Source organism: Zeus faber (assembly GCF_960531495.2).
Source record: "Zeus faber genome assembly, chromosome: 1".
NCBI lineage: Eukaryota > Metazoa > Chordata > Actinopteri > Zeiformes > Zeidae > Zeus > Zeus faber.
Genome location: NC_137193.1, coordinates 12,370,818 through 12,382,293, shown reverse-complemented (window position 1 = coordinate 12,382,293; position 11,476 = coordinate 12,370,818). Strand labels below are relative to the sequence as shown.

The window sequence follows — 11,476 nt, the reverse complement described above, 5'->3', positions numbered from 1 at the left end:
GATTCTGTAATATTACAAATTATGTATCTTTTTTGAGTTTAATTGGTTTTGAATCCAAAAAAATCGAAAAAATATATAGTGCTCAAAAAGTGCATGGGATGTAAAAAAAAACAGCTGTCTCCACCGGCTCCCAGCTGCTTCAGAAACATGTAAAAACAGCTCAAAAAATACATTTCATGTTTCTGACGCTCCACAGCAACATTCCACTGGGAACTATCAGCTTAATGACAGACTGTTTCTGTCGTGATCAATATCATTGAAAGGAAAAACAAACCAAACGATAGATACTTTCGAAGCCTCAAAGGTTTTTTTTTGTTTTTCTTAACTTGATCCAACTTTTATCTCTTATCGCCGGTTTGTTTCCATGGTTCCATGGCGCAGGTATCACACTTTGTGTCCTTGTCTTTTCTTTTCTTTTGCACCTTGTGTGGACCTGCACTTTCCCAGACCCAGGTGAGACCCAGACGTGAGATGGGATTGTAGAGGATTTAGAGCACAAACAGCAATTAAACCACATGACAAAGACATAGACACAAAAAACAACAGTATTGAATTGGATTCAATGGACCAACTTTTAAAGATTGTTTTAAATCGTTAAACCTATCTTGTTTTAGGTTTTCTCCACTTAAGATCTACACCTTAATTCCTAAATATTTAGTTGATGAAACCTTAAAAAAAAAAAATATATATATATATATATATATATATATATAATTTTATTTTATTTTATTTTTTTTAATCTATTTATTAATTTATTTATTAAAATTATTTTATATTTCATTTAATTATCTCCTTATTTATTTTAAAGCTGACCCAATGAGCAAAGTTGAAATATTTTAGGTTTACACCTTTTTAAATTTGAAGTTTGCAAAACCTGGAAAAAAATAGTTTTTTACTGTTTTTTATTTCATTTAATATTTTTATATATTTTTTCCTTATTTACTTTTAAAGCTGACCCAATTACACATTTCCCCAGTGTATTAATGATTCATGATAAATTATCTCTTGAACTTGAACTTGATAGGAATTAATTTCGTTATTATTATGACTCCGCCAAAGTCATGACAGCCCAAGGTTTGATCCAAAGTACTGATTGCTAGTAAGTTATTGTTGTAAGTAACTTAAGTTTTGGTAATTCGGGATGAGATGACGTGATTTGATGGGGACGTTGTGTTCCTACCATTTTTCCTGTTGAAGAGTGACCTCAGCAAAACTCTTTCAATTTGACTTCATTTGGGAAATGTATGTAAAATGTTAAAAAGTCTACGTGCATACAGTAACAAACATGAAGGCCAGAGCGATGACACAGGGATTTAGTATAATCCTCTTATAAATAGATCCAGTGCCTGTATAAAAACACTGTTACATAACGTTCCCTCAAGGAAATGTCATTTTTATTTTTGTTTGGGGCTTGTTTTCTTTGCACATATAAGAGTTTATCTCGTGCCTGCCTCACCTCAGTTACGTGAGAAAGGGCGTTCCCCTGCAGGCATTTGTTTGGATTTGGGTCTAAGACGCTGTTGTGTAACCGGGACGAGCGTTTAGATGACAAAATATTCAACGAAAAAGTTTAATAGTTTGGCATGAAGTTGAAACAAACGTTGTGGAAGACCTGATGACGCCAAAAAGAACATTGTCATTGTCCTTAACCCTCTCAGGTCCATGCTTAATTCAGAAAAGCTTTGTGATTTTGTTGTGGTCTGATATTTATCTAAATATAATCAACTTAACACACTCTTACTCCAAAGTGGTTGATATATATATTTGAAGGACAATCACAGCTACATTGATATGACATTAATAATTTGGTCAGTATCATTATTCTTGTTGATCAAATCTGATGCCTGAAATAGGTAAAAACAAGGTTTTATCACAACTGTTCACAACTTTATTTCAGTTGACCCAAAGTGTGAGAGGAGCTATTAGCTAATGACCTGAAAATTCATGACCCCTCTGTCAGACTGTCAGACAAAGGAATGAGGCTGTAGGCTAGTGGGAGTGGGGATAGTGAGCAATGCAAGAAATGTAAGAATTTTTTTTAGTTTTTTTTAGTTTTTAGATTTATTGAAAACAAAAACTCGTAAAAAATGGTTTAAGGTGATAGGTGAGAATCAACAATCATGCACAATTTAATTCCTCTTTTTATAAAAAAAAAAACCTATAGTATACTGTACAACCTCAAACTATATAACAAATGTATAAAAACGTTTCATATAAATTCTTTAAATGAACACTGTTACGTATGAAAACACATTCATAATCCAAGTAATACGACATGGCATTCAAAATGAACGCTTCCCATGTGAACTGTTTACGTTGCCGTGGTAACGACCGTGCGTGGCTGTGCGTGACTCAGCTGAGTCTGGCTGGAGCTGGAGCCGCCTGGGCTGCGTCAGCTCCACTTTCCATTCTCTGAAAGGACTGATGGGGAACCGAGCGGAGGGAAGTGCATGGGAAAAGCCGCGTTCGGTGTTTGTTCCGTGCCCAGGCGCTGTTGAGCGTCCGTTGGGAGAACATTTCCACAGTTTTACGGTCAGATCTGCGCTTCGTCTTCGCCTCAGCCTCTCCGACCCGACACTTTTATTTGGTGCCTCCTCACACTCCCTCTGCCCCCTGACCGAGTGTTTGGTGCCACGGTCGTGACTCCTCCTCTCCTCCCTCGTCTCGTTTCAGGGCGGATGCAAACAGCCCACACTCACTCTGCTGGACCGGGGAGGCTCCAATCCCAACAATAAGGTAAAAAAAAAAAAGACTAAGTACTATTCTATAATTGTTTCTTTGTGAAACCGATACAGATGAAAATATACCCATGGACCTTCATTTTTCTGCCTGTAGAGAAGCCGTGGAGCTGAAACGCCACCAGAGCAACCCAGCGAGGAGCAGCAACCTCCAGTGGATCGGACCACACACACAGACGAACAAGTAGAAGTCATTAAGGTGTGTGTGTGTGTGTGTGTGTGTGTGTGTGTGTGTGTGTGTGTGTGTGTGTGTGTGTGTGTGTGTGTGTGTGTGTGTGTGTGTGTGTGTGTGTGTGCGCGTGCGCGCGCGCGCGCCCTGAATACGTTTCTGTGTCTCCTTGTTCAGGAGATGTCCTATTTTAACTGAGCTGTTTGTGTGTGTCTGTGCCTGTGTTTTTGCGTGTTTGTGTGTGTGTGTGTGTGTGTGTGTCCAGGTGTTCCTCAAGTCTCGTCAGCCCAGAGAGGTGAAGATGCTGACGGACGAGGTGTCGCAGATACAGGAGGTCGGTTTTGCCACTTTTCGGGCAAAAAAAAGAAAAAAACCCGACAGATAAAGAAAAGGGCGTATCATAGAGATGTGTGTATTTCAGGTGCGCTACTGTCTGAAGACGCTGCGAGAGCAAATGGCCGCAAGACAGAATAACAACAACAACAGGGTACAATGGCCCGGTTACACATGTGTTGTTGCACAGATTCACGTATTGTCCCCTATAAGGTCGATCCTCACTGGTCACTGGTCTCTCTGTTTCCCAGTATCCAGCCAATGGCTTCAGAGTCCCCCTGCCCAACAAACCTCCGGTCGTCACCAACGGCAACACCATCCCGACCAAGACGGACGCTCTGGTACGGTTCAAGACGTCACACTCTTATATTCCGGATGGTTTCGTTTGAATGCCAACTTCCCATGATCAGTTATAGCACCAACACGGCACCACGCCACCAGAACTCTGCTTATCATTATTGTGGCCGGGTAATTGTTTGTGATGCACGACTTGCAAACGATTCGATCGTAGCGCACAAATCTTGGAAATGACTCGGAAATCTGGAGTCACTCCAGGGAGACAGAAAGAGAGAATCTTCAACTCAGAAACTGGAAATAGTAACTTAGGATTAAATTGAAGTCTGAGGAAACAAAAGCCATTGCATTTGGGATAATTCATATTGAATAAGAATGTATGATTTACTCTTTCCTCTCTCCACTCATTCCGCCAAAAGAAATAATTTTGACAGAATGAACTGATTCCTCTCCTGTGAGAATTCCATTCACAAGTGGGAGCCGGGTTATAGCACTGATACCTTTTTTGTTTTGCTTTTATCAATCCGTGGAATCCAAGGAGCGCCGCGGAAGCTGGTTTCAGGTCGTATGCTAGCTGACGTTATCCAGATGAATTAGAATTTATCCCGATCCACATTCAGTTCAGAACCAGATTGAGTTGGTGCCACCGACACACACACACACACACACACACACACACTCTCTCCCAGCACCGTTTCCCACGCATCATTCGAGACTGGGCACAATATAAGAAACATCGCCAGTAACATGGAACATGAGACATCGGGGACAACGTCCACGGGAACGTGTGTGTGTGTCTGTCTGTCTGTCTGTCTGTCTGTCTGTCTGTCTGTCTGTCTGTCTGTCTGTGTCTCCCTCTCTCTCTCTCTCTCTCTCTCTCTCTCCAAAAAACCCAGTGAGGACGCCTCACTGCCCTCTATCGCGAAAGGTGTCAAATTCTAACAACAACGTGGGATGTTTACCCTCGTCTAGGGGGAAGAGCATCAAGTGCCTGAACCTGTGCCGCCCTCAGATTAGAACACGCAGCATTTCTGTTTCCTGGGGCAGGTATTCAGGAGCCTTCTAACTCGGACACCCATGAGCCCGCTGATGTTACATTTATAAATATACGTGTAAAGTTACCGTGTGAATCCATTGCATCCATCTCATGCTCGAAACCTCTGCAACATCTTTTTCCATTATGACAAATTTACATTTTAGTTGCGTCCCATAATAGTCACAACTCAACCCTAAACCCCCCCCCCCCCCCCCCCATGAAATATTTGGGGCATTGCTCAAGCCACATGTTCAACAAGAAGTGGCATCTGAATTTCCCCAATGCTGTGGGAAAAATAAATTCCCTTTCTTTCTGGATTTTCACTGATATTGTGATATAATAATAATAATAATAATATAATAATTAATATTATTAATAATAATAAGGGCTTTATTTATATAGCACCTTTAAAAACTGGGTTTACAAAGTGCTTTGACAGAGAAATAAAAGTGTTGAGATCTTGAAATTAAAAGGCAAAGGAACATTAATAAACAGTAATTAAATTCATTCATTCAATTGTAAAAGTGGATAATGAGACAAAAAACAAAGTTCATACAATATAATAAGAAGAAGAAAAAATAAAAATATATAAATGAAAAATATATAAATAACTAGATAAGTAAAAAATAAAATAGATAAAGAAAGGGGACGACATCAAGACTTCCAGCTTCCAAAGTCGAGGGGCCCTGACAGAAAAGGCGCGGTCACCTTTAGTTTTAAGTCTAGACTTTGGAACAGCCAGGAGGGCCCCGCCCGCCTGGGGATCTGATATGGGGTCAACATATCTTTTATGTAGCTTGGAGTCAGACTCGGGTGCTTTAAAAGTGATCAGTAAAATCTTAAAATCGATTCTGAACCGAACAGGGAGCCAATGGAGAGAAGGCAGGATTAGGGTGGTGTGACGTCGGCTTTTGGAACCGGTAAGAAGCCGAGCTGGATGTGGATGTGGCCTGAGAATGTCACTCTTAAAGTTACAACCCTGTTGCCAAAATGATGTCTTGAAAGTCCTTTTTTATTTTGTTAAAAGACATTTTAGCAACCCCGGCTACTCCAACCCTGTTGCTCATTTGCTGTGACCCATCTTCAGCAAAAAGAAACATTGTAAGAAAGGAAGCGATATAACCTGAGATGGATGAACACATTTTTGAATGGCATGTTTTCTGAGATTCAGAAACAAGTGCTAAATGGCACCCTGATTGTGGAATCACCCGCAGCCCCTCTCTCTCTCTCTCTCTCTCTCTCTCTCTCTCTCTGTGTTTGTGTTACGTCGGTCCGGCCTCGGGGTCAAACTTGTTTATCTGCTGAGCGTTGACGCCCGCTGTCGCTTTACTTTGCTCCCCAACCCCTCCCAGGTCAGCGATAGCGAGGAGGAGAGCTCCAAGCTGCGGGAGGCGACCCGGCGGCTGTACGCCCAGCTGCAGGAGGCCGAGCGGAGGCACCAGGAGGACAGACAGCGGCTGCAGGTCACTGGGATTTGGAATTAAATGAGCAACGTGGCTGAGCAGCTCGTTCTGTGCCGCCCCGCCCTCCCTCCCCGCGCTCTCGCCTCAGTGTTTCCCAAACCTTTTTGCGGAAGCACGCACTGCACCACTCTTCCTGTGAACCGCTTAAAACGGCGACATGAAGAACCGTGCTTGTTATTGCGGCCGACTTATAGTTAGTGAATGAGTCAACTCGACTTCTCAGCTCTCTGAGATGACTCGGGAGTCTGTAGACACTCGTCAGTCAGCCGCAAAATAGTGGGCGAGCAAGTTCAACGCGCTGACTCACATGCTGAAAATAATTACTTAGAACTACTTTGAAGTCCGTGGAAAAAGTTCAGGCATTCATCATAATTCATATTGAATCATTTATCAGTGCTCAAAAACCGGCGTCATAAATAGTTTAGAAATATAGACAAATATAAATGAAAATCTTGATTTTTTTTTTTAATGTATTTAGAAATATAAATCCTAAAGTAATGTAAAAGGGGTAGAGTAAAAAGTATAGAAATTTACTCTGAAATGTAGAGTCTTGCGTATACTAAAGTAAGTGCAGATACTAGAAATGTACTGAAATACAGTGCTTTGCGCCAGGGTTAAAAGACCACGATTAAGAAATAAACAAGCAAACACGACGCTTCCTAAGCCTGGCCGTCATCAGGTGCGTCCCTCCAATCTTCATCTTCATTAATCCCCCTTCATGAAGCCCCCGGCAGCCCTGACCCCTGCGGCTCACCCTGCAGGTGGAGAACAGCGAGTCCCAGCGCCGCCTGGAGGAGCAGAGCGAGCGGCTGCAGCGGGCGGAGCAGCGGGCGGAGGAGCGGGCTCAGCGGTCGGAGGAGCTGCAGAGGCTGCTGGGAAGCATGGAGGCGGAGAGCGCCGCCCTCAGGAGCAGGGTGGTCGCAGGCGAGGCGGAGCTGCAGCAGCTGAGAAGAGGGACGGACCCGGGGGAGGATGGGAGGTACAGGTGCTTTTCAATGTCCATTTCATGGCCCGCGATGTTTATCGATATAATGTTACATGAGCAACAACAAACAATTGATCAAATAAATGATATAGGAGCGAGGTGCTGGAGAAGGAGCTGGCCAGGCTGAAAGAGAAGATCCATCACCTTGACGACATGCTGAAGAGCCAGCAGAGGAAGGTCCGCCACATGATCGAACAGGTAAAAACACACGCGCGCACACTCTGTAAGCCATCCCTTTTTGGCTGTGCACAGACATAAAGGAAACCAGGTCCTTCATGTGGTAAATAGATCTTTTAAGAGGCGGACGTGAAGTGCTTAACTGACTTGTGAGCGAGTGGAGCTGAGTGGAAACATGGAGTGAAACTCAAGTCTCTCTCATCATGAATAACTGATGAGGGTTTGAGTTGTTTTTCTCTGGAGAAACATTGCTCTGTGTGTGTGTGTGTGTGTGTGTGTGTGTGTGTGTGTGTGTGTGTGTGTGTGTGCGTGTGCGTGCGCGTGTGTAGTTGCAGAACTCCCGGACGATTATCCAGGAGAGAGACAGAGTGATCATGGATCTCGAGGAAAAAGTTGCTTTCCTGGAGGCCGAGGTCAGAATGCTGTGATAATGTTCCACCATATGCATCTATAAACAACTTAAATATACATTGTGTGTGTGTGTGTGTGTGTGTGTGTGTGTGTGTGTGTGTGTGTGTGTGTGTGTGTGTGTGTGTGTGTGTGTGTGTGTGTGTGTGTGTGTGTGTGTGTGTGTGTGTGTGTGTGTATATTACACTACTCTCAGTGTGTACTTTATTAGGCACCCCTATACCAGCTCAGCCATGAATTGTACTTTTAGGACGTCTACATCTATATCTCTATATACAACTTCTGTGTCGTGCTCTTGTCTACAGAACAGAGAGATGCACCACCACATGGAGTTCATGATGGGGGGGCAGGAGCCTCCGCCCGAGGCTCTCACTGAGAATAAACCTCAGATCATTTACAGGTGATCATACACATCCTGATATTCATCTCGTGTTACTTTTCATTTTGTTGGTAATGCAAAAATGCAGAAATGATATATTCTTTCTCTAATTTTATTATTATTTAGAACATATTTGCTATTCCACTTAAGTCTATAATTCTGTCATAATAAGTCTATAGTCTAATATAAGTATAAATAGTTTAAGTATAGTATAAATCTATAATAGTGTAATAATAAGTATATAGTCTAGTATAAGAATAAAAAGTACAAGCATAGTATTAATTTAGTATACATCTATAGTGTAATAATAAGTCTATAGTCTATAAGTCTAGTATGAGTCTATAACAGTATAATAATATCTATATTCTTATATAACTCTAAAAAATATAAGTCTAGAATTGTGTAATAAGTCTTTAGTCTAGTTTGAGTCTAAATAGTATAAACAGAGTCTAAGCCCTACTATATGTCTATAATAGTGTAATAATAAGTCTATAGTCTAATAAGTCTAAATAGTATAAGTATATTTTAAGTCTAGTATAAGTCTATAATAGTGTAATAATAAGTCTATAGTGTAAGTGTATAGGTCCATAATGGTGTTAATTGTAATCAACTCAACTGGTGGAAACATGGCAATTTGTTTTCAATTAATTGAAACATTTCTAACAATGGACTTTAAATTCAGGTTCAATTTGGATGGGACATTGCCGTGGTATCTTAACAACGTTGTGATTTCGATGACAACAGTTAGCTCAAATGTAATCATTGTGACAGCTCTGGCGATGTTCTCTTTTCCTCCTGCAGCAGGTAGATAGACGGATAGATAATGTACAAACTTGTTATTTATTTTCTCATTTTGATTTGTGTCACCGTTTTTTGCTGCTGGAATGCCTGAACTTCCCTCCAGGCACTAATAAAGGGTTATCTTATCTTATCTTATCTTATCTTATCTTAGCAAACCCCTGACTCCATCCACACACAGTAACAAGGCTCTTCCATTCATCAAAGTCATCGAGATCAAGTCCTGAACAGAAAAGGATCCACAGACCGTGCTCCGGCTTGAAACGTGAAAACAAAATATATGTAAATAAAATATTTAATCACCCACTGTGAAACAAGGTGTGGTTCTTGCAGTGATCTCAATCTTACCTGCATGTCAGGCTGTTTTGGTTACCCTGAATGGGTTTGTTGACGGAACTGAAGAACAAGGAAAGGTTGTGAGAAATGTACTTCAGTGGAAGTTGGAAACCATGATATGCAAATAAGACAGTGACACAAAGCATTCAAGAGATTCAAGTGATGTGAAGCATGCAGAGCTAGTTCCGTGAGACAACCCGATGGTGCCGCGCGCTTCCACGCGGTCACAGTAGTCTTCATGTGTTGTACCTTTTTGGGCTTTATCTTCCATTTGTTTGAGCTCAGAGGTGTGTGTGTGTGTGTGTGTGTGTGTGTGTGTGTGTGTGTGTGTGTGTGTGTGTGTGTGTGTGTGTGTGTGTGTGTGTGTGTGTGTGTGTGTGTGTGTGTGTGTGTGTGTGTGTGTGTGTGTGTGTGTTCACATCTCACTTTCTTGCCTCTCACACACGTCCCAGTAAAGCGTATTGTCTCTGTCTGGCAGACTTGGTCCAATAACGCAAGACAGTAAATTAGACGCCCTCTTGAAAGTGCGTCGGTGGTGGTGGTGGTGGTCACTGACCTTGGCCGATTGAGCTCCGCCACATTGGAATGAGCGCTCCGTTAATGATCCGGGTTAATGAGCACGAGGGGTAAGCAATGACGCTGTTTTACCTCCACAAATTGCAATTATAAGACGATTAAAGAACAATTACAGAGCCTGTAACCATTCATAGTGAAGAGGAAATCATAAACTGTACAAAAACAAAAGTTCATGTTGGTCTGGGATGAAAGGCTTCCAAACAGAGGGGGATAATTAAAACATCCAGGAACACCATCTAGTTGCTGGAAATGGGTATAATTCAATAGCTTGAGCCATTAAGAGCATCACTCATTATTCAATTTGGACAAAAATATTTATAAAGTGAGTGTGATGTAGTGAGGACTTGTGGTTCTTACTGTCCAGATAGATGTGGTGAAAGTGGCCAATATTGCATCAATCAAGGTTTTTGTTTGTTTATCCTTATTTTTATTTCTTTTTTATGTCATTCAATAAGTCAACATTATTGAATACATTATTATTGTAGAGTATTCTTGATCCCTCCCAACAGAAGAGTTGAGGGCAAGAAGCAGAATGGTCCTCTCTCATGTTTCCTCCTAGCAAAAGCGTTAAGGGTAGGTGAGAAACTTCTGTTGTTGTAAAAAAAACAGCAATAAATGAATTAATAACTAGAGGAAAATTTATTATTAAAAAAAAATAATAATAAAAATAAAATTAAATACGATAATAATAATAATTATTATTATAATTTAAAATTATTGTTTTGTGTATTATTATTTTTTTAATTTTAGATTTCATTTTTGGAGGTATCGATAATCCAGCTATGCGACTTACTTTCTGACTAGTTTCAGTAAGTTTTAAATAGTTAGGGAGAGGACGGAGTTCAGGGGCCCACTGTGTGACTATTTGCAGTATAATACACTTTCACGTGAATCCTGGTTGGATTGGTGTCTGGCCGCTTGATCACCCTGGAACACGTAAGGATGAGATGAGTTCGGAGAGATTCTATCAGTTTCTTGGGCTATGTTAAGCCTCCTGGCTGATAAAAAATCTCAATGAAACAAGCGAATGTATAAACGCGAGATAAGCGTGGTATGTGTGCTGTACATAACATGTCAAACTAGTTTCACACGAGTCCTTGGTGAGTAGTAGCATTATATCTAGAATATCTGGTAGGATTGCTAGAAAGGATACTGTAAGGTTTTTAATTAATTTGACATTTTTTATGATTTTTTTTTTAATTTTTTTTTTATATAACAAGGCCAGAGAGATCTGTAAAGTTAATGATAGACTGAAAGGATTAGGGAAGTCGATGTGAAAGACAATGAAAGTGGGCAAGTTTGCCCAAGATTTATTTGGGATTCTCTGTTTAGGATGGAACTTAGAGCAAAGTGAGTTATAAAAGTCATTTTAGTAGGATATGGGTTCAGCAGAGGAAGCTATGCTGTAGGTCTATGCTGTAGGAGTATGAATAGATATTGGACACTTTGAACTGTTGGATTGTGTTTAGAGAGATGATTGTGATGTTGATCATAGTGGTGTGGTGAGTTGTAGCAGGTTTTAAGTTGCTGGAAAGTGTCTTGGGTTCATTAATGCGACTTTGGTAAGGTGGTGAGTATGATGAGTTCTTGTTTTAGAGCTATAGTTTGTGCTTTGTTAATAGATTTTATAAAACTAAATTGATCAATATAAATTGGGAAAAATTTGTTCCAAAATATGTTTCAAGACATCGCAGAGAGCAGATATGATGCATAGTAGGCAGCAGAAATGAATTTGTTTCTGGTTTAGTTATTCTTTTTAGATTTACTTTAGTTTTCCCTTTTGT

The 11,476-nt window shown here is 40.7% G+C and overlaps 1 protein-coding gene across 3 annotated transcripts in view; it reads left to right on the top strand.

Moving 5' to 3' along the window:
* LOC307234747 (myocardial zonula adherens protein-like) overlaps window positions 1–9,079 on the top strand; it is a 33,234-nt gene extending 24,155 nt beyond the window's left edge. For 2 of the 3 annotated variants that reach the window (XM_080006609.1, XM_080006611.1), the window contains exons 2-12: window positions 2,674–2,736; window positions 2,836–2,937; window positions 3,173–3,241; window positions 3,329–3,394; window positions 3,492–3,581; window positions 5,923–6,033; window positions 6,795–7,018; window positions 7,111–7,216; window positions 7,525–7,608; window positions 7,909–8,003; window positions 8,935–9,079. In XM_080006609.1, coding sequence (XP_079862735.1) covers window positions 2,674–2,736; window positions 2,836–2,937; window positions 3,173–3,241; window positions 3,329–3,394; window positions 3,492–3,581; window positions 5,923–6,033; window positions 6,795–7,018; window positions 7,111–7,216; window positions 7,525–7,608; window positions 7,909–8,003; window positions 8,935–9,007 — 1,083 coding nt within the window. In that variant the 3' untranslated portion in view covers window positions 9,008–9,079. The remainder of the gene's footprint in view (window positions 1–2,673; window positions 2,737–2,835; window positions 2,938–3,172; window positions 3,242–3,328; window positions 3,395–3,491; window positions 3,582–5,922; window positions 6,034–6,794; window positions 7,019–7,110; window positions 7,217–7,524; window positions 7,609–7,908; window positions 8,004–8,934) is intronic. The other variant, XM_080006610.1, reaches the window with a different exon arrangement.
* The last annotated feature ends 2,397 nt before the right edge of the window (window positions 9,080–11,476 follow it).